Below are 23,599 nucleotides of genomic sequence, written 5' to 3'. Positions count from 1 at the left end.
TCCAGCCTACCTGGAGACTGTGTTCCACGCAAGTGCCTTCATAGGAGGCTCAGAACCGTGGAGAGGAGGAGGCACTTCCTAAGATCTGCAGACGAGCTTGAAACTCCTTGATAGACAATGCAGCAGCTGCTAGCACAGCCCTCCACCCACAGCAGGAAAAGACCTGCACACAGGCAAGTAGTACCTGGCTGTATTTGGGTTCTCCTGAGCACCCAAATGCACCCAAGAAAAATCGTTCTCTGGGAACAAAAAAACAAGAGCGATTTCCCAAAAGAGGCAGGTAGCCCCAGATGCTGGGGCTGGGCCTCCTACATTGTAAGGAACCCCAAGGCACACCAGAGCCGTCCCTTGGATATAGGGTACAGCAACATTGATTGCTGCTGATGAAAAGGATAAATTCAGCTAAATCACAGCAGCAGCTGGTGCGTATCTCCATGCCATAACCACCAGAGAAAGGCARGAAGCATTTTATGCCTTACTTGTGTGGGCCTCCCATCACCATCAAARTACCTGAGCATCTTTCCATCATTACCAGGATCTCAGACATTRTCTTAAACCATACAAGCAGCCACAGCTCTCACAGGGAGGGGAAGAGAAAAAGTAAAAATATTTTAATGAATTTGAAATTAAATCTTCAAACATTTTCTTTCAAAGCATTACTTTTGTTTTGGAATTTGCCTGCAAGTAATTTTAAAATGCTTTTTAGAAGTTTGCTTTCAAGTTTAACACTTTCAGACTATCCTTATAAAGCTTTTAATTGTTTGAAAAACTTTAATCAAGTTTAAAGTTTAGTTAAGTTTTGATTAAGTGTTTTGGGKKTTTTTTTTAGTTTTATTTTTTTCAGTCAACATGAAATGTAGGAAAAGGGATTTGGGGTTTTTTGGTTTCTTTTTTTACTTCAAAGAGAACAAGGCAGAGTTTTCATTTGGGCCAATCTGAARTGACATTTAAAATGCCTATTCTTGTTTCATCCATTAAAAAAAAAATCTCAGCTGTAGCAGGGAAGGGCTATCAACAAGTGCCAGACAAAAAGCAGCACTTTTTTTTACACGGTGATTCATTTAATTTGTGGAGCTCATTTGCTCCTGGTTGTATCGTGGATGCAAAACTGTGAATCAGTCCCGACCGGTTGGAGGATAAGGCCATGGATGCRCACCAGCTGCGAAGGTCTAGATGTGAAAATACCCGTGTTTTGGTCATGACCAGGAGAGGATGTTGGACGGGAAAGGTCTTCAGTGTATTTTTCTACTCTGTAGCTCTCACTGCCAGGCACAACTGCAGATTGGCTCCTGGGCAAGATGGACATTTGTCTGACTGCTTTATCCTCAATCCACAGACAGAAAAAGATGCAAAAGAAGATTGTTAGTCACAGTATTAATAATATCAACAACAATAATATTGTCAGTAGGCATGTYTGATGGAGTAAACCCTCATACATTTGGCTACAATAAGACTGGCTGCAGACATTTCTCAYTTGGTTGCCTGTTTTCATTTTGAGTGTTGCTGTTTCTACAAYAAAAGACAAAGAGAGAAAATATGGGTGACGTAAAACCACCAAATGTGACCTTTTCTTGTTCCATTCTAAACCAGAACAGTTTGGTTCTGCTACCAGGAGCCACCCAAACGCCTGTGAGAACTTCTGAGTGAAATGAACGTTTTTAAAAGCTTTCTTTACCGATTTCCAGGGAAAGCGTATGCATTTGCTTTTTCTAGTGTTTACTTCTACTGCCTCAGTGCACCTGAGCAGGTTCCCCATTTTGTGGCTGCACGTTCCTCCTGGCTGGACTGGTTTCTGGGGTTAAAACCTTTGCTCAAAGCCCAGCTCAGTTGAAAAACACTCCATTAACCAGTGTTAAAAAGGCAAAGTACCTGTTGCAACYTGAAATCCAATCATCCAGCCTATCCCTGGCACCACATTATATGTTTCCCTTTAACAATTGATAGGCTTTGAACCCGTTTAGTTTTGTTTTATATCTTTTTAGCCCTATTTTGAGGACTAATAAGCGGCAGGCTTGGATGAAGGATCCATATGCCTACCGTTGACCATGCTCCAGGCAGTGTTTTCCAGCTAAGCTAAAAAACACATTTCACCCTGAACAGATTATTGACATTTCAACCACAGAGTCTGGATACTCCATTATCTCAGGGTGATGAAGAAGCTGATATATCTGTTAAGGGCTTTCCATGATTGGGATGTAGAAGAAGGGAAGACGTGTTTGATAGTCTGATGTTTTTCCATCCTGCAGCCCACTAGCTGCTCTTTCTTTGCCTTTATTTCCTCTGCAATGTTCATTGCACAGCTCACCATATATAAAAATAAAAAGCTGGTTTCAAAAGCCTGTTACTGAAAAGTAGCATTTAATGGTCTCCAGTGCTTCAGCTGGTCTCCTGTATTTTAACAGTAAGCAGACCTTGCTGTATTAGGCAGCCTGGCATGTCTCCTACCCCCACCAGACAGAAATGGATTTTCCACTATAGATCCTCTCTATTTTCTGCTTCCACTTGGCAGGGTGAGACTGGACAGGGCATGGACCAAAGGGCATGTAGTTTCCACATGGCCCAACTGGTAGCTGTGTTCCAGCAATGTAGTGATCATCTGGCTTTGCTTGCACCTGCAGAACAGGAGGTTAAAAAAGCCCAGAGCTTATCAAAGGGCAATTCTACCGATATCATGGAAAGAAGAAAATGAAAAAATTGCCCTCACTAGTGGAGCTGTGAACAGTCTGAATTCAGGCTTCAGCTCTTCACGAACTTCACCTGTTATGGAGGAAATAAGCACTTCACAACCAGTCCTGCATGGCCTTTTGGTCTGAATAAAATCAAGGCAGTAGGACTGGTTCCAGTACAATCAGTCATTGCCACCTGAACCTGTATCTGAGATGCTCTTCAGAGTGGTAGCCTTCAAATGCACAAAGAAGACTTTTCTGCTGGACAAGGCACAAACAAGGAAAGCCTCAACTACAGCCAAGAGAAGTCAAAAAAAACTGATCTCAGAAGGAAATCACCAACATCATGATATGTCAGCGAGAAGGCTGTGCATAGGAAGAGGACTAAATTTGTAGCAGGTAGTGTGAGGATGCGGTGGCTGGGAGCAGGCTGGAGCTGAATGCCCACAGTCACGCAGCTGCGACTCGTTCCCACGAGGTGTATGGGAGAGCAGCAGCCAGGAGCACACTGARTTGTTTCTTAGCCCCAGTGAACTCTAGGCTTTGAGAAGGTTTGGAGCCATTTACATGTTCAATGCTTTGGGCTGTCAGTTTTTGACTATGTTTCCTTCCCGTTTCATGAAGTATTAATGTCACTTTGAGGAAGGCTAGCCTGAGCATCCCTGATTCATTTACTCTACAGCATTTAGCATTTTGTCTACCTCCCTTGCTTCTCTGCTCATTCCTTCTCTAGCCAAAGTAGTCCRGGTCTTCTTCTCCAAAGCTTTGCACACAGTCAGTCTTCATAGCTGTACATAGGAAAGCTGCAGGAATGGACCCTGCCCAACCCTGGGGCAGTGAGGAAAGCTCTCCCACTGTGGATAATGCACCATAAAATCTCTCCATATGCTACACATAGCTCTAGTTACTGGATGTGGTCYTTGCACTGACACCCAGGAACCTTCTGCGAATGGCCAGCCTGAATTTATCCACAGCCATTTYATCACCACTTTGTCTCTTCTGCCARTATTTTCTTTCAGCTCTTCTCCTCCACTGGAATTTACTCTGATGTGTTAGGTGACTGGCAGAGTCCTCTGAGTCTGCATTTTGCTGGACTAAACAAGCCTAGGTCTTCTAATCTCTTCCTTTAAGAGGAGTCTCCATTCTCCCAAATACTTAGTGTTCTCTGCATTTGCTCCAGGTCCTTGTCCGTCTCCCTTCCCTAATTCAACTTTGCAAGAAGGCTGAGGTTGCCCAGAATGGACTGTATCTGGGGCAGTTCTCTGGCTGGTGCTAATCCCATCATAGCCTGCTTGAGAAGGGCAGGAGGGAGATAGGAAGGACAGGATTATACTTTCAAGGATTCATTCATTATGAACCATTCAGGGATTAATCAAGATCTCAAGTACTGCTATGATCAGGCCACGAAGAAGATACCAGCTATCCCCATTGCTTACAAGCTGTGGGTTTTCTAGTATTTGTTAAAAAGAAAAGACAGTGCCAGAGCTGAGGGAGATGTTGGAGTTACAGTTCTCATGTGCAAAAATGTGTATTTTTAGTTCTTATACTTGCAAGGAAAACTTTGGAATTTSAATTTCTTTATGGCTCAGACAACTAGAAAAGAGAGAAAAAGAAGCCCTTATATTATTCTATTTTCTTTTTTTCTAACAGTGCAGGTTCTAAAATAACCTTACGATTTGAGGGGGAGCTGACTCTGAATTGTTCTCAGTGAAGAAGGGATGGGTAGCAGCATGTTACCAGAAGGAGAGCTCCACCAGAGCTGGGCTGCAAGACATCTTACCTAACCTCCAAGACAYTGAAGAGGTAGACAATAAAGCCACAGTGACGACCTTCCCCTCCCTCTAGAGACACTGGCAGCTCCAAGCACGAGGGCAGATTATCCCACTGCTTTGAGACACTGTCTTCAGCTGCAGTGACTCATCCTTGGCAGGTGCCAGTTGTTCTGTTCCCTGTTGACTATAGAGGAAGACGTTCAATTCAGGCTTTGTTTTCCAGCCTACAACCATCTATATTGCAAGCAGATGACTCTTCCCACTGTGTTTTCATTGGCAAACAACAATCATAAATCTCTTGCTTGTTCRGGTTTTCTCCTTTCTTCTGTGCCATCAAATCCTATTTGTCTCTATTTGCTTCAGACAGAAGTACAACTTCGAGTCTGCTCCAAAGATCAAAACAAGAGGAGAAAGAGGCTGCTGCCTTCTCCGCCGGCTGCGGAGCAGGCCCCAAGCACTTGATCCAGTTTAAGTGCCTGAGCTTCATACTTTTCATAAACATGGGATTATGCTATTTCCAGAGAAAACCACCAAGAGGTCCAGTCRTCAGGAGGTAGCAGAACAGATGGATTTTTTTTCACATATGTTCTGAAAAGGAGAATGAAGAGGGAGAGAGAGCCAGCTTTGAGAGAGACGGGGCCTTCCTAATTTGYGAGGCTGTAATTCTCCACTTCTCCTGGGATGGCACTTTTTGATGAGGTCTGGAAGCAAACTGATGGGAAACCACAAGTGAAAAAGGAGGAGAGGATGGAGRAGAAAGGAGGGAAAGAACAAAAAGGGGGTAAAAGCAAAAGGAAGGTATAGCCTGGCTGCGCACAACYTAGAGAAACATTTCTGTTGTCAGAAAGCATCAAATGACTGAACCAGTAATTTGAAGTTCTCTCTGCTATCACAGCTCAATAGTTGTCCTAACTCATCCTTCCTACCAGACTCAYCTTCTGCCCACACTCTCTGTCTTCATGCTCCTACTAAAGTTTTGCATGAACCTGAAAAGCAGAGCACTTTGGCCACGGAAAGCTGAAATACAGAGCACTTTTCTCTTTCCTAAAAATGGGCTGGGCCAGGTTGAGATGARGAAAAGCCTGTTTCATCCTGTCCCAGGCACAGCATGGACCCTTTGTGCAAGAGATAAAGCCCAGTTCGTGGAGAGAAAGCACTTGGGTCTTGAGGTTCGATACGCAGATGTTGCCAAAGACAAGGCGAGGAGACATCATGGTTTTACAATGAGATGGAAATGGTTAAGAGACCCTTCTTTGCCCTAAAATCTTGTGGCTGTGGTAGGAAAAGAGTACAAGGCATTTCTTTTTATTGTGTCATGGATTCAGCTCCAAGTGTGGGATCTTCATTCATTTACTTCTGTGTTTTCTTTGTACAGTTCTTTCATAGCAGCAGCATATAGCATATACCTATCCAGCCTGAGGAACCATTTATTCTCATAACATACACCTGGCCCGGAAAAATGGTAGAAAAGTGAYCAAAGGGCTGTCATCCCCATGCCCTGATGCTGAGACCTTAATTTCTTGGAGACCAAAGGAGAAGACAGTCTGTGTCCAGCACCTCAGGCAGGAGACAAGGTTTGGGCAGCATGAATTGCCAGTTATTCAATCCTGACTTCTTCAGTTCAGCAAAAGACCTGGCAGGCCACAGACACCCCTAATGGGGATTATTTTATCATCCAGTGGCTTGGGGCCTTGGCCTAGATTGTTTTAAGTTTATGGAGGCTGTGACCATTTTTCTGCAGTGTGTACAGGCCCTAGCGCCGTGGGTCCCCCTCTCCTGATTGATCCCCTGGTAACACCACCATCATCAGTATCACAGTTTTGTATTGTTATTATAGCATTAATAACTGTAAACATTTTCTATAAATACTGACTAATTATCACCTCGATTAGCCCTTAACTAAAGTTTTCCAGCAGCAAGAGGTGCATTTCCTCCTCCTTGTCCCCATTAGGGGCTTGTGCAGGACCCAAAGGTATGGCTGGCAACCATCCCTCCCACTCCTTGAAGTTTAGGCCATGGCATGGTTAAGCCATCCACTGTGTAACTGAGACATCTGCTTGCACCCCCGTGCCAGTCTCACAGCTTTGCCCTGGCCGAGCAAAGTTCCAGCTTCACAGCAGAACCAGAGAGCAGCTTGGTGCACACGTAGGTTGTTCACTTCCTGGGACTAGCAGGCAGGGAAGGTGGGACACCCACCAGAAAGTGCAAGGAGATCTGGTTYGACATGACAGACTGTCAGTACAGCTATGCAGTGTTCCTCCCAATGGACAAGGAGCCTGGAGACTGCTGCAAGGTAGGRGTGGAGCAGCCCAACTACCAGGGAACAGAGCAGCCTGGGGTTTCCCCTTAAGCAGACCCAAAGGCCAAAGCAGAGACCAAGTTGCACTTGAAAGCAAAAGAAAGTTTCACCGCATTGAGCCTGGTGTGCTGCACTGCCCGTTTAACAGATTTGTTATTTGACGAGGCTGGGATATGAATGGGAAAAGCAGATAGGGTGAAAAAAAAAAAAAAAAAAAGCTCAGTTTCCTTCTTGAAGCTGATGCAGAGATCAGGCCATGCTAGTTTCATGCCCCGTTGCTTGCATGTCTCCATCCTCACTTGCTGCAGAGCAGAGCCCAGAAGATGTGAAGCACCGCAGCACGGGAAGTGGAGCTGCAGGTCACCTCTCAAGTGCCTAATCTTCAGCTCGTCTGGAAAGCAGACGGCCCATCGCAGCGCGATGGGGTCTGCAGCTGTCCCAGCAGTGATGGCATAGTGCAATCCAGAAGACCATGGAGGAGGCTGATGGGGAGCTCAGGCTACCAGCCTGAGAGCTCCAGAGCCAAAGGTGTCCGCAACAGCTTTTATACTCATCACAACCGCTCGGGGCTTGCCTCTACCAGCATGGATATTGCAGGGCTGGCAGACAAACTCCTAAGTCGGGGTGTATGGGGGGGTATTTTAATAGGTTAGAGCTGGGCCTGGAGAAGAGAAGGCTGAGTGGAGATCTTATCAATGTATCTTAAGGTGAGGCTGTCAAGAGGACGGGGTYGAACTATTTTCAGTGGCGTCATGCAACAGGACAAGAGGCAACAGGGACAAACTGAACCACAGGAAGTTCCAACTGAACATGAGGGAAAACTTCTTCACTGTGAGAGTGACCGAGCGCTGGAGCAGGTTGCCCAGAGCAGTTGTGGAGTCTCCTTCTCTGGAGATATTCAAAGCCTGCTTGGATGTGACCCTGTCTAACATGCTCTAGGTGACCCTGCTGAGCAGGGAGTTTGGACTAGATGGTCTCCAGAGGTCCCTGCCAACCTCAACCCTTCTGTGATTCTGTGTGATTATACCTTTAGAATTGACAGAAGTCAACTGTGTCCCTAGGTGCCAGGGCTATATCCACCTTCACCTCCCAGGAGTAACGCAAGTTTTGAATTTGAGGAGGCTACAGTGATCTTCTCTATAGACATTGGAAAACAATTACATTAGGGCAACTTTCCTGGCCTCTGTGCCCCAGGTGAGCTGTGGGAGTCATGCACCCGCACCTGCCCCATGGCTGGTACCACGGCCCAGCCAGTTGCCCTGTTCCAACGTGCAGGCAGCTCATCCTCCCCTGCCCCTCGTACAGGCTGAGAGCATCCCTGTACGGCTGGTCCCAGCTCACCGGTGTGTGAAGAGCTGCAGAGCTGCACTGCCTTGTGCAAGGGGCAGCYCCGAGGGGCAGCAGAAGTCCAGAGTCAACTCAAAAAACGTGGCAGACACATGTCACTGAGCTGCAGGGAGGATGCTTGGAGCTGCGTTGCCAAGACGTGCAACCTTCTCCCAGCTTCTCCTATGCATCAGCATGGGAAAAGCCCAGCGGGACCCGCTCGGGCTCCCCCGGGGCCATCCCTCGCTGCCGGGACGGGGACGGGGACACGGCAGCGGCGCAGCCTTGCCCGGCCTCCCAACAGAAGCTYGCACAGTGTGTTTCCGTTCTGTCAGCAGGTAATGAGTAAAACTGACTGCAGGCCCCATTAGCTGGGGTTAAACCAACAAACACGACGTGAACGGSGGCAGCGTCTGCAAACAGCTTCACAGAGCCGCATTTTTACAGCCAGCCGTGGCAGCGCCTTGACCTTTTTCCTCCCTTCCCGTCCCCCTCGCTCCTGGGCCACCTCTTGCTCCTCCACCCTCTTCATCGCGAGCCGCTGCTCCGGGTGCAAACCGCTCCCTCGTCTGAGCAAGACCAGGCGATTCATACAGAATCATCGTTATTTAAGGCAAAAATCAGCTCGGCTCTTTTACTGCATTTTTCTGAACTCACCAGGCGAGGCCAGTGAGCCTGCTGGAGGTGAACGAAGTTCAGCCTGACTGCGGGGTGGCAGCTTTCCAGCTCCTAATCTCGCCGCCCCTCCGGCTGCCGGGCCGAGCCGAGGCGGGTGTGAAACACAAAGGTGTGTTGTCAGGGCCTCCCCTAAGGAGAACTCACGCACTTCATAACTCCAGCCTTAAATTATGCACAACATCAAGTTAAAGACCAAGGAAATAATAGAAAAACAAGCATCACAAAAGCGTTTAAGCAGTGGAACACTCTGTAATTAACTTTTACGTGCATGCATGCACGCACGTGCGCATATGTATAYGCAGTGGGGCTACGCAGCGTGTGCATGGGAAACCACAGTCAGGTTCTCCTGCTCTCTGCCCTTTCCATGCTGCAGCACCCATATCTGCAGCCTGGCATGTCGCAGACACAGGGTGCAAGACCCATCCCCTGCCTCTTGCTCCTCCCAGTGAGGACCACCAGCTCCAAAGCAGCTGTCAGAGAACTACTGCTTGGTCACACCAGAATACGGCAGTGTTGGCTGGACCAGTCCTCCCCACCCAGACACAGAACAGACCCAGACCCAGCAGGACATGCTGCTTTCCAAGCAAAGTCAAGAAGCGGGAAGAGGACAAAGAGGGACAAAGCTGTTTTCCAGGACAGATGCTTTTCTGGAGAGAAACCCCCCCCCCTTTTCAGGAGGAGCTAGGTATCTACATTTTTGTAGCTCACGTTCATCCCAATGCACATTCGTCTGCTTTAGCCTCCCCAGCACCTGCCCGTSTCTGGTGCAGGGCAGCCAGATGGGATGAACTTTCTGCCTTCCCAGCTCCTGCAGGAGGGTGAAGTCTGCAGGAACATCTGCATTACCTAGGAGTATTGCAACCCTTGGTCTTACTTTTATCCTCCCTTCTCCACACTTTCTGGTCTCTTCTCCTGCTTCTTCTTCCTTGCAACAGCAGTAGAGAAGAGGAAAGAGGAGCATTTCTTATCCCCATTGTACTCCTCCTAGCTATATTTTCTGCACTTTTATAGCAGGAAGGGAAGATGCCACAACCATCAAGACAATAAAACATACTCAGAAGCAGAAGGTTTCAGAGCATTTCATTTGTAACCACAGTGAAATCTGCATTATTGTATATAAGGCATAGACAGGTGATACATACATCTTCCAGCCATTGCAAACCCCTGAATGACAAGGAGCCGCAGGGAGGACTTTACACCGTCCCCACCTCCCGGCTAGCTTTGGTGGAGAGACATAACCCAGATACAGAAGGCCCACGGCGAGGCAAAGGGGTGAAGGTGGTTCAAGCAGCAACGCGAAAGGGACTAACCTGATGTTTTCGTGTGCTCAAGCCTGCTTTGACTCAACACAGTCCCGCAGAGTCTCGTGGTGTGAAACTTGGCCCTAGAGCCTGGACTGGGGAACACAAGAATTGCATGCAAGGATGTACCACTTTCCTTTTCTGTATATACTTGGATGGTCTGGATTGTGCTCGCCTTTCATGGGCAAGCCATGCCCATGGGGAGAGCTGCTGCTAAGTCCTCCAGAATAAAATGTGGTTTCTTACTAGGAGAGGCTCTGCAGAGATGACACATGAGCATGTTTTGGCAGGTTGCTTGGCCCTACTGGGTCAGGCAGTGATCCACTGCAATAGGATGGCTGACCCAGATATAAGCAGTGTTTTGTACTCAAGCACAGATCACCCACCTGTTTGGGGCTCTGGGCACTAAGATTTTGTTATTGAAATAGGTGGAGGTTACAGAGTAATAATGCCAAGATAAGAAAATCCACAGACTCCACAAACCAAGGCAAGGAGGTGAACTAACAGGCCTGATTCCCCCTGCAGATCAGGAAAGTAAGGTGTGCAGGGAGCCAACAAGACTTACAGACTCCAGCAGAGCTGGTTTGTGATAAAGTAGTGCAAGAACCAATCATCCAGGCACCAGCATTTCATAAAATAGATTTTAAAAAAATCATCAAAAAGAAGTACAAACGCAAGCACAAGTCAGGAAGAACCAGTTTTGCCAAGAAGCTTTTGTCCTTAGCTCATCAGATCCTCGAGGGGAAGCATTGCACAGAATTTGACCGAGAGCTGGTAGTTTGATAATGGCTAATAACTGGGGGGGGGGGATGTGAATGGCTTTGGGAGGCTTCTAGGGAAAACCTGAACAAATGCAAAAAATGAAACACTTACTTAACCATGCTGGYAAAAAGAAACACCCATCCTGGGGCATGTAGAGCTGACTTTACCTCCTAAGCATCAGTCACTTTTGGAAATATGACACTGAATCAGCTAAATCTCAGAAGTAAAAGATGGGTTTTCATAGCTGCATGTCCTCCAGGTTGAAGACAACATCTTCACATACAGCAAAGAACTGACCCGTGCAAACTGGGTGCTGTTACAGTACTGAATAACACGGGATTTAATGCTCAAAGCATTACATCCCCATCCAGCAAAGCACTTAAGCATACACTTTTTCCTTGCCTTCTACTAAGAACATGCTTAAGTGCTTTGCTGGAGCAGGACAGGGGCTTAATTAGCATGGCTTGTCTCGAGAAACACTGATCCCTCAGGATCACTTTTCACTGCTGCTTGCTTTCACGAGTCGTGTTGAGTAACAGCATCTTCAAGGGACAAATGAAACYGAGGAAGAAATGTCTCATCCTGCTGAAGGACCGTGGCACAAGCCAAGCCATGCCAGAGCAGCAGGACGGCCGTCTCACGAGAGGCAGCTTGGAGCCTCCGCTCTGGGCGATGCCTCCTTGCAGGGTTAGCGGATGCAGGAGGAAAATCTGAGACTAATGTTAATTTGCTCAGCATCTTCTCATGACAGTGCCAGGGAGTATGAGAAAACCTTATTAGTCTACCTTGCTCCACCTAATTGCAGCAGTGGGGAGCCRGAGGGACAGGACGAAGGACTACATTTGATGTTTGCATACAAAACAACAGAAACGTCCCAAGACCTGTAGGATACATCTCCCAATATTTAGTTCTTAAAGCACAGAGCAAACAAACCTGCTGCCAAAGCTGCAGGTTATCTGCCTCATCAGCGCCCTGCAGCAGCGAGTTTCACAACTTACTTYGCAGGCTGGTTTGGTACTGTTTGGCTTAAGCATGGTTAGGAGCACAGGAGAATAAAGACTAATATTGTTCACTTAATTATGGCTGCGGGGGTTGTATATAACGGGAGGGGAGAAGAGCAAAGCGCATGTGCACAGTTTTGCTCCTGGGGTTGCTCTCAGAGGCGGGCCCAGGCTGACTCCACCGACTCTGACACCTAAATGCAGGTTTTGAAGGGTGGCACRTGGGATTGTAGATGCAAAAGAGCAGCTTAGAAGGAAAATAGGCTCCAAAAARCCTGGACCACACTGTGTGGTCCCTCTTGAGCACAGAACTCAATGAGAGTTTTTATTTTATAATTTCCACCAACTCCTGCCTCAGGTCTTGTGTCTCAGAGCCTCGTACTGGGTCCTGTATCTCATGGTTCCTGCTCTCTGGGAAGGCAACATGACAGCCCCACGTTTCGGGCTGTGCAGTACATTCTGTCTTCASTAAACTTTACATATAAACCAAATAATACACGTTGCATGGCAAAGGAAAACTGAGGCTCGTCAGAGCACAAAGGGAAGTGCTCAGAACCTGAGAGTTTTTGGCTTGTGTCTACYGCTTAGACCAGCAGACCATAATTCCTCTACTAAGGACTGCAACATCTTTACACTCTTGCAGGCTACAATTAAGTCCTAYGAAAAGGTCCTTTTCTCCCCCACCCTTTTCAGCTTTGCACTGATGTTCAAGGTCTACAAATCAGAGCAGCTTAAAAAGAAGAAAGACAGAGAGAGAGGTAAAATAACCAATATTTCAACACAGGTATTGTTTACGTGCTGCTTCAGAGGTGAGTGCTGTAGGTGGCATTCTGCATACTGCATCAAGGAAAGTTATATCTTCGTTCTGGCAGCAGCCTAGGGCCAGAGAAAGGGYGTTCCTTTTTCTTCTCCATCTGCTGATGTGATCCAGTGCAGAGCAGTAACTCATTTCCAAAATCCCCAGGCAGGCACTGGACCTTTCCGGCATTCGCCAGCACAGCTTCAGCTGAAGGGTTTTACCAGTTTCATAGCAGCGTAGTTCTGGAGGGGAAAAAAAAACAGCGGGAAAGAAAAATTGAGTTGACACAGGTACAGCACACTGGCATGTGGATGTTAAAATGTTTTCTTGGGTTTGGCACAGAACTGCAGACGGGAGGACGGCCGCATGTTCAGGGCTGCCCGTCGGGCATCACAACGAAGCCCGAGTCCTCGGAGACAAGAAGCAAGGAGAGCATCCTTACCCACAAGGACAGCAGAAAGCCCAAGACACGCGGGAAAGCRGGGCTTGCTTTTTTCCAGCAGAAGCTAATGGTCACACACACCAGCCAGCAAGCACCAGGAGTCGCACTGTGACTTCGATTTCTCCTTCCACCAGTTCTTAAGATAAATTTCCACCTCTTCTTACAAAATTTACCACCTCCCCACCAGCATCACCTCAGTGCCTCATGCCTACTTGCTTTAAGGAGACATTTTCAGTCCTTGGCTGGCTTACTTCAACCTCCTCTCCTCTGGTTCCCGGTGTCCCCCCCATCGCTGCTCTCGCTGCTCCTCCACAAACCCTGAGTCTGTCTTCAGCCACCGTGGCCTGTTCTTACACCCGTATGGCTAAACTCTCTCCCTCCCCACTGCCCCCCTAAACTGGTGGCCTCATCTGCTCTGCCTTCTTGGTCAGATCCTTCAGAAATTGGAGAGCACTGTTTTGCATGGCCCCAAAACTCTGCCTGGGATTATGCCAACCAAGCCAGTCTGGACAGCAACAGGACCGTTCCTGCCCTGCTCTGTCCCGACTGAGCGCCTAAGTACGAACCTAGTCTGCAGATCTGCGGGCTATTTTCGAAGGAGCTGCCAAAGGCAATCAAGAAATGCAAACCTACTGCTGAAATCTTCAATTCCCTCCTTGAAAGGAGAGAAGATGGCAACAACGCGAAAAGGAATGAGCTGTGTAAACGCTGCTTATCAGGACCACAAGGAAAATAATGCACGATGATGCATGTTTAGGTCATTTGAAAAGAGCTCTATTCTAAAGTAGCTCTGATTCACATAYGCGCACCCGCACGCTCGTACTAGCAAATTTGGAAGTTCCTTCCAAGAATATTGAATTTAATTGGTACAGGATGTTCTATCACTCTGTCGCTTTAAAAAAACAACTTTGGAAACAAAGCATAATGCTAGTTACGAGCAAGTTCTTTAGAGAAGGAAATAAAAAAAAAAGAAGAAGTAAAGTTTGACTAAAGGCATCATGATAAATTACAATGTGTAGCAAATTATGAGGCAGTTTGCCAATTGAGGATTTCTAATAATGCCATAAATCAAGTAAGCAAAGCTAGGGCAGTTTACCAGAAGTCCTTAGAAAAGCCTCCAGTGGAATATAACCTTCTAATTAATTATCCATTCATTTGTCTTTCAGTCTATTCTCCAAAATACTCCTATTTTTTATGATTTGACTGGTTGCATTCTGGAGGGTAGCAAGTTTTCTATCCAGCTATGAATTTGTATTAACGAAGTGTTGAAAGCCAAGCAGGATTATCAATCAGCACAGAAAGCAAGCTGTAATTAGAATTAATGGCAATGGAAGCAAAGCTGGGCTTGCAGAACACAAATAGAGCTTTAAAAGGTAGTAAACATTTTCATGGTACTGCAAAACAGAGCTGAATCCAGCTGGAAGTCATGTTACATTTTTCTATGGTGGARGCCACTAAAATCTTTACAATAATCACTGCTTTGGGGAGATATCTTAACCACAGTATTCCCTATACTTTATAAATTCAGAAGCCCAGACAGGACTTTATGATCTTTCATTCTGACCTTCTGTCTAGCACCAGCCTGAGACTGTTCTCAGCTGTAGCAATATCAGATGAAAAGTCCAATGAAGTCAGCGAGTCTTTCCAAAAGGCGCCTCAATGCGCCATAAACGAACACTGCTGGGCAGGAGTACGTGGTGGAACTAGAGCATATCTTTTAGAAAGACATTCAATCTCAATACGTGGATGCTTCAAAAATGATGAATTTACCACAGCCTTTGGCAATTTGTTGCAATGGTTAATTAACCTTCCTCAATGCTCAAAAATTAGCATTTTATTTCCACTGGAATAACTCCTCTAACGTTCACTTCCAGCTACTGGATCTCATTATGCTTTCATCTGTTSTTTAAAGAATCTTCTGATGTCAAGTTAAATATAAGGACCATGCAAGGAAATCATATAGGAAATATCCAAGGAATGCCATTCCCYGAGTCCTAGCTTGTACAGACCATAATGATAACCACTCTGTAAAGAAAGTTAATGCAAGCTGTCAAGTAACCTGACACTAAGACTAAGYGGAAGAGTCCCAGTAAAAATGAAGAACCTCAGAATATCAGATTTTCAACATTTTTTCCCATTTTTGTAAAACTAGACAACTTTTCATGGAAATTTGCAACGCCATGCAGTTTTCCAACCAAAACCAAAAGGCTTTTCTGTTGGAAATGACCTTTCAGCTGCTAAAACAACTTGCTCTGTGAACAGTAGAGCTAATGATGACTGATCCCTCATGGGCTTGTGCCTAAATTTCCCCTCCTGCAATGCTCCCCTTATGTGCTGATGAACCTCCTCTTCCTCCTGAAGTGCCACCAGCCCCTTCCCAACCTGCACATCTCCCCCTTGCGCGCTCCGTCCAGAGGCCCTGCTCCACGGCTGGTCGAGCAGTACGCGGATGGGCTGGCTCATCAGTGCACGGAGGTGATATGCAGACAAGCAGCTTGGAAGGTAGCAGATGGCAGATGAAAGGCAATTTGGGCAATCACGCACGCTTTTTGCCCCAAGAGGAATGGGTTCACACAGACTGTGTCCTGCAAATGGGGAAGCACACAAGCATGCAACTGTAATAGTTTCCAATTCCCTCTGCTTCCAGCAGGTGCCGGGCACTGAAGTAGCTTTAGATGCCTTGCCTGTTTTGCAGACTATTCTGTTTCTTTCTGTAATGAGCAAAACGCTTTCCTGGTCTGCAGAACTTCACTTGCTGGCTATTCTGCACAAGACCAAGACACCAGYTTCTTTATGCTGATGGAGAACTCTGAGTCCAGGCAGTGCTGGGAAGCACATCAGCCCATCCGTCGCAGAGACAGGTGGGATCCCATGGCTCTGGAACAGGCTCACACTCCTGAACTGCGCTGGCCACAAAGTTGAGACTGTGGTTTGTTTGAAGTTTTCAACACCATATAGGGAATAGGAACAAATCAAAAAAATCCCATTTTTATGCTGAGAGCCAACGAAAATGCCATGGGTTGGTTTTCAGGTGAGATTCCTCTCTCAGCTCTAAGGGCAACACATACAAGGTTAGCTTAGCTAGGGAGCATGGTGAGTATCCCTGGGGATGCTGGGTACATATATTTCTCACTAAAGGTATCCTAGCTGAGCACCCTCAGGTAGAGTCCAAACAGAACAAGCTTTGGAGCTAGGGCTGAGACATCCTTAGCAGGAAAGCAGAAAACTAGCAGCAGCTGGCACATGGCATGCAACACTCTCAGGTGGAGGTGAGGTGAGAGCATCACARCTGAGCTAAGCTTTCTTAGACCACTTCCTCTGAAGAAAGGAGGAGTGACCTTCAGCAGCATTACAAAAGAAGAGGTAGGGATGCAGAGAACCCAGCAGACAACAGGAGGTGACACATCCACGGCTGTGCCTTGCACTGAGCATCGTGGACCGCAGGAARGGTCCCACACTGGGAACCTCCATTGCCACGGTGGGAGATAAGTGCCTCTTCTCTTCAGCGGGCAGGGACTCTTCTGAGCCCCTCCAGGGCATGCAGGACATGTTTGCCTGGAGCAYCTGGAACCACACGTGCCTTGGTAGGTTTGCCAGGCACAGATGRACTCCTTTCTCCCAAAGAGGCAGCTCAGTCCACCTTCTCAATTACTTTGGGTGGGCTCATTTGGGCACTGGTGCTCACTGAAGCATTTCCTAAAGTCAGCCCTGCTCAAACAGTGGATCAAGGTCTTCAAACTCCCTATGTCCCCATTGCCTGCTTTCAGTCCTTGCCTCATAAAACTGCATGCAGGAGGGAATTCACACTGCACACAGGCTTTTTCAGGCCACATGCAAGTCCTGTGGGTCCTGCTCATTCAAGGGCTATTTCCTGAAAAGTAATGACCAAAAGGGCCCAGAAGGTCCCAGCGAAGCTCACAATAAGCAGAAAGCTTCCAATGAGATCTCATGCAAGGCCATAGCAGAAAGAGTAATAGAAGCAGCAAATCAGTGATGTCACCTCCGTGTGCACCCCTGCTGTTATGGACAGCCCTGTATTYCCATCTCATCTGTGCAGATTGACAGCCGTGTGCCCTCATGGCCTTCCCTCAAGGTTTCCCTGCCACCATCCATGAGCCATCCCTTTAACTGAGAGGAGGGAGGCTGGGTGGTCAGAAGACCCTTGAGCTCCTGCTCACGACCTCAAAGCTGCACACGTGGAGCGGCACCATCATGTACGTAGCACCTACCTCAACAGGGCCCTTAGTTTAAATGAGACCTGACGGTGCTCCTGGCACGCAAGTCGGAGCAGAACTGAGAGGGGATTGTTCTATGCAGCGTTTAATCAGGCTTGTAACRACGAGCCCTGCCAGAGGTCGGCATGCCAGCAGCATCCTTCATGCACAAACCATCACCAGCGCGGCTGCCAAATTTAGTGTTTGATGAAACAGGAGAACAACTAAATCTCCAAATAGATATAGAACCAGCAACCTCAAAAATCTAGAGGAAGCTGGCCAAACGCATAAAAACAGAAAAATTCCATGAAACATGGCCTTACTTTTTAGAAATATGACTAAAAGTTGACYTGACCAAAACGAAATTAAATACTACAACATTTAGCTAGGAAACAGGGAAAAATCCCAAGTAATAATGAGTGTAAATCAATATTTATAGTTTGTGAATTTTTGCTTCTCTTAACATTGTTTTTGTGTGATACCACTGGAACGAATGCAAAGCCACTCACAGCTTCAGGGAAACACTGAGTTCTTCTTGGTCAAAAGTTGGTTTCTGCTATTTAACATAAAGGGAGTCTCCATGAATGGCTTGGAGTACAGAACAGAGAGGATGAGATGGARCAGAAATCTGCACTTGAACAATTATTTCCTCCTTCTTACTACTTAGCATCTAAGGAATTGCTTCTCCAGCAGGAAAAGTATTCCAGCCCTTCCCATGGATATGAGGATATGGAGACAGAGAGAGGCGTGATCTAACGCTGTCCCATTTTTCTCGACGGGAACAACTGAGCATGCATGATTTCAAACCATCTGAAAGTGATTACAATGGTGAGGAGAAATTCCACACCTCGCTTTTTAGTTGCACATTGCAAACACACGAAGCCATCTGTGGAAGGCAGCTACGTTCTCTCATACAAAGGTATAAATTACCCCAATGAGTTCTTTTGTAAAAAAAAAAAAAAAAAATCATATAGAAGGAGCAGAATTTGTTAAGTGCTGGGAAAAAGACAGGCGAGTAAATTTTCTTATCAGTCTGATAGGAGGGGAAAYGGCGTTCAAAAGCCAGCATGACTTATTCTGGTGCCATAGAAACAGAGGAGGATACAAAAACCCATCCTATGCCAAACTGGAAGGCTGGGGATCCATTATTTAATTATTTTGTTTTGCCAATGGAACTGACAGCAGGGCAAGAAAAAGCCACTTTCTTGATTAATGAGGTGGAAAGCCTCCCCCTTGTTTGAGACATTATATTGGTATAAACTGTTCCAAGCCTTGATAATGAGAGACAGGGCTGCCCAAATGTCTATAAACTAGCCTGCATCTTTAAACAATTACAGACTGATACATTTTTTTTGCCACTGCTCAGCCCTGTAAAATGGCTGGATTTCTAATTAGGCTGYATTTTTCTTGTGGATTTTCCCACCAACCCTGCAACACCTCTGACATCAGCTGCTCGAATCTCTCTTTGGAAACAATCAATTAACCTTGGCATCGTTGCACAGCAATGGAAACAGAGGCACAAAGAGGTGCGCGTCCTGCACTGCTGCTGCTGCAGATGCACGAACTCTAGGCGGGTTTCACCCATATCAGTCCACAGTGTTGTTCCCCTTGGAGCAACGTGAGACTTTGCAGCCACATGCACGGGGACCATCTCTGTCAAGGCAGAGTAAGCATATGCATGGACAAAACTGAGGCTAGGCAGCCACAGAGACTTGGCACTGTACTGGGAGGAAGACCTGATGGGGCTTATTCACCCTCCYTCGCCTCTCCCACACCCATCATACCGGGAAGGCGTAGATGAAGATCCCAAGGAAGAGCAGCAAAATGAAGAGCACGATGGCCAGGATAACCACCCACTTGTACCGCCGCCACAGGATGTATTTCAAGGTCTTGTACGGGGAGGTGAACCACAGGAAGGAGGTCTCCGGGCGTCTGAAGCCAAGACAAAGTTGAGGACACTTCTAAGTTTCCTAGTAGGACCGAGCATCTCAAATGTGGACCACCACCCTGACTGGGACATCCCACTGTAATGAGTTGACTGAACACCCTGGAAACCCATATTCCCCTGGACATATGATGTCAGCTGGCCACCTTGGCTGACCAGGACAAAGCCCCAGCCACCATGGACTGTCTCAGCTTCTACAATTTGAGCATAGCACTCAAGAAATGGAACCTAAACTGGAGCAAGCCCATTGCAAACTGTAGTGTCTCAGGCTGGGACCCCAGATTTTTAATTTGCTCCTTACAAACTCTGTACCCTGATGATTATTTTTCCATTCAAGATGCTCTTACTTGGGGTCCTCCAGTTTGGGATTCATATTTGGCTCATCACGACCCATCCCAGCTGGCCGCTCTTCATGCTCTTGTTCTGCCACAATTTCCAAAGTCATTTCCAATTTACCCTGTGTGGGTTTTAAAAAAAAGAAAGAAAGAAAGAAAAAGAAAAAGGGAGAGGAGGAGAAATTAATTTATGAAAAACACTCATTGAGCAAAGAAAAATTAGTTTGACTGCAATCCAACCACCACCACGAGGAGGCCAGTAAGGTCGGTAAGGTTAGATTTCTATACCTGCCCACTGCAACATTCCTRTGCAGTGAATACCACTGCTGCAGAATGGGAGTGGAGGTATTAGACAGGACATGGAGGTGCTCCAGCCTATTGAAACTGATCTTTCTCCCATCAAAACAACTGAGGCCGTATCAGGTTCCCCTACATTATCATTAGCTAAGCTGCTGTCCCTGCTGTACATGGAAAGAATTCAAAGGTCTAGGAGAGGAGTTTATATGACAAGAAAATGGATAATAATCCAATAATGCTGATGATTCCCAGCAAACCAAATATCAAAGGTCTGCAGGACTGGGGCTACCTATATCCCATTACTAAGACTAGTATGCGGAAAAATTAGACTTTCTAGTCTCCAGAAACTTGCTCATGATCTACAAGCTGGGACTTACAAATCCACATTATGTAAACCTGGTATCAAGTAATGCTTCTGAGGAAATCATCACCTAGCGTGAGGCAACTTAGACTCTAAGGTCTCAGGGACCAGGACTATGACGTACAGTTTGTTCACTGTAGGTGTCTGACTACAGGTGCACGATATGTCTTTACTCTGGTGCACAAAATGTCTATGTACACCTGGACTCGAAGTGTCCAGATTCAGTGCTCTGTGGCATGTCTTGCCAYTACCCTCAGAGTCCTGTCTCCCATCTGCTAGATCTATCTGATCATCCCAGATACCTCAGGGCACCTCAAATGTCACRGACACCCGAGTTTAGGCAACTGAACTGAGGCTGTACATTAGATGACTTTATTCACTGTATGAGCTCCACTACCTGGTATTGAATTGTTGCCACTAATTCACATTGGAGCCCAGATATTTACCTTTAAATATATTAGCCTGACAACTGAATCCCTTCTATGCTACCAGTCATGATACACTAGCTTTAAGAATACACGTGACAGAGAGTCAAATTATTTGGCACATTCCAAAACACAGGAACAAAATCCAAAAGGACAAACAACTTGTCCTGAGGCATCGTGCTGTAACAAATCCCAGATAACTTGCAGYTGACACAGGCTGGTCCAGCTTATAAGACCCAAACTCTAAAACCGCATTTCATGCCCTGACCGTGGCTTCCTACATGAGCTTGTCCCAGTCATTTCCCTCAACACCTTTAGTGAGTTTCCCCCACAGGAAAATGCATAAAGATGTTGCCAAAAAGGAGGAAAGTCCTTACTGCCAGGATCTTCTTCTGATCCTGCTCAGCAACACAGGGCCACCAACCCTTGACAGTTTTCTGCTCAAAGAGTGACACAAAACGTCCTGAAGACAAGGTGTCGTCTACCAGCTCTAAGGAGCACTTTTCAGCRGTCTTGGCAGGTTTGGGCATCCGGTTGAGATCCATCTGAATGGAGCCTGCAAGGAGGAATGTTACAAGAAAGACACCTTGGTGTAACAGGTCCTTAAAGCAAGGAGTATTTCCCTAAAGGCTTAGAAACACTCATCATGAAACCCTCACGACCTCAGAGAACTTAGGCATACACCCACACAGCAAGGGGAAGAGCAGATTCAAGTGCGGTCTTATTTTCCAAACATAGCGCTGGTTTTAGCCCCTGCCTCTGCCTAGGATTGAGCACKCAGCATCACCATTGCACACAGGAAGACCTGAGCTCCGGTCCAAAAGGTATCCCACTGTCTATCCCACTGTCTAAAAGGTATCCCACTGCTGTGGCAGCCATGAAGCTCTTCTGGGAGAGGTTGCTAGACCCTGGAGACTATCTGGCCAGTGAGTACTTTGGCTATTTAGGTTGTCCTTGTGGACCTACTCCAAGGCAATTCTGAAACTCACACCAAGGTGGAATGCTTATAGCAGGATGAGTTGTTACAGCTGCGGAATGAGGTCAGGCCAGGTCTGGAGATGTGACTAGAATGCATGCTTAACCCAGTGCRGGTGTACGCGTGGGAAGATCCAAGGGAAGGAGCACACCGATCTACACACTTATAGCTCMTTTTGTGAAGCACTTTGAATTCTATAGGTAAAAATGTCCAAGAGACAGCCAGGACCACATTTTAGTCTTTATTGAGTGTCTATACTGAATTTCATCACTAACCAAGCTCTAAGAGAAGTCTGATGAAAGCTACGCTTATCTTTTACCTACTTTACCCCTGTAGTTGCCTGTATGCAGCTATTACTTTGGGTGGTTTGCACTGAGGTCAAATAGGCAGACTGGGATTTTCAACRAAGACTAAGACATTTAGGTGAAATTCAAACTGAATTCATCCACAGCACAGTCAGCACAAGAGCTTTGGGCCGGAGGCTCACAGATCTCCAGGTATGCTGTTTTATTGTCCCACCCAAGGTAGTAGTTGCAGCAGTCTAAATATGAATGCTATCCCACAAATCCGATCCTACAGTTAGAGTATTTTCCTAACCTTTAGGATATCTCAGCTCAGTTCTCTACTATAGACTTCCTGAGTGATGACAGAATAGTAAATTGAATTAATATGGTTTATCTACAGTGGCTGAGAATAAATACCTATCAGCTGAGCTGTAGCAATGGACAGCAGTCTCAAGGTAAAATGTGTAAGCTTAAAGTGCCTGCATTTAATTCACTCTGCTACACTATTTTACCTTACAATTGGGAAGGGCCAAGAACATACACCAGGTCTGTTACTAAAGCCACGGYTTCTTGTATCCAAGGACAGTAACAGAAGAGATCAGGTTTGCTGTGAAATATTTCTGAGATCCATTGATAMAAAGTGCTATACAAAAGCCAAGGACCATTTTTATTTTTTGGAATTTGCAAGGAATTTGATGTTGGCTGTCGTACGGAGGAGAATGAACTGTGATGTGTGGGGGAATGCACCTTACGGTAGAGAAGTGACACAGCTTTTAGAGAGAGACCCATTTGGCTGGGTCTTGCAAAAGACCCAGCCAACTGGATTAAATGTTAAGGGTTTAAAGGGATCTTGATCACATACTTGCTTAGTGAAGTTTCTGACATTTCAAATTTTTTTAGTGATGAAACAAAGGTTGAATAAGATCCAATCAAAAAAGAAAAGGAAAACCTAATGCTTTAGGTTTAAGTCTCCAACTTCTGCACAGATAATATGCTGCATTGCTCTGCTATCTTTCATATCAGCAGATTTTTTTTCCTTCTCAGTCTAAACCTCGATTGGTGAGGTGATTAGCWAGGCCAGCTTTGGAAGAGGCAAGTGCTCAATCCAGCTGTGCTTATATATAAGCATCCCAATTAAAGCGAGATAGGACAATGGTTCTGCCTGGTGGTCTCAGCTGAAATACAAGGTCAGCCTTGATGCAGATCCATGCAAAGCAGGCAAGACCCTGACATCTTAAGGTCCTGTCTGAACCAGGATGGAAATGAGTTGGTGAGGGCTCAAAGGGCAGACGTGTTTCTCTGGGAGAAGAGCAGACTGAAGGGAGAGATATAAAGTGGTTACAAACAGAGGATATAAAATGGGTTATAAAAAGAATTGAGGCCAACAATTCTCCCTTATTATGGAGACAGCATTAGAAGCAAGAGCCCCCACAAAAAGGAGAAATTTATGGGAAACTCCAGGGGAAAGGTCTGATCCCTTAAGGATACATAARGGAAAGAGTCAAAGGATTGAGTGAATGGAATAATCCTTCTGTTTGGCCCTCCTGGGAAATAGTGGCTCTGTTGGATTTGATGATGTTCTTTACAGTTTGTGTCAGCTCAGGAACAGTCTACTGCAAGCTGAGACTGGAAATCTACCTAATACAAACCACTTCTCATTAGCTCTGAACTACCCTGTCACTGAATCCTGATCAGTGGTCTGAACTGGTCTTGTTA

The 23,599-nt window shown here is 46.2% G+C and overlaps 1 protein-coding gene across 8 annotated transcripts in view; it reads right to left on the bottom strand.

Annotated features, from left to right (window-relative positions):
* Positions 1 to 9,804: 9,804 nt before the first annotated feature.
* The window catches only part of DYSF (dysferlin), a 116,748-nt gene continuing 102,953 nt past the window's right edge, over positions 9,805 to 23,599 (bottom strand). For all 8 annotated transcript variants that reach the window (XM_085308210.1, XM_085308215.1, XM_085308212.1 and 5 more), the window contains 4 exons: positions 21,001 to 21,179; positions 19,553 to 19,662; positions 19,045 to 19,192; positions 9,805 to 12,846 (listed from right to left, as the gene is read on the bottom strand). In XM_085308210.1, the coding sequence (XP_085164336.1) occupies positions 12,808 to 12,846; positions 19,045 to 19,192; positions 19,553 to 19,662; positions 21,001 to 21,179 (476 nt within the window). In that variant the 3' untranslated portion in view covers positions 9,805 to 12,807. The remainder of the gene's footprint in view (positions 12,847 to 19,044; positions 19,193 to 19,552; positions 19,663 to 21,000; positions 21,180 to 23,599) is intronic.

The sequence above is a fragment of the Rhea americana genome, unplaced genomic scaffold, assembly GCF_003343005.1.
Source record: "Rhea americana isolate MKP2758 unplaced genomic scaffold, rheAme1 scaffold_270, whole genome shotgun sequence".
NCBI lineage: Eukaryota > Metazoa > Chordata > Aves > Rheiformes > Rheidae > Rhea > Rhea americana.
The sequence above is the reverse complement of the archived record's forward strand: the minus strand, read 5'-3'. Positions and strand labels throughout refer to the sequence as shown.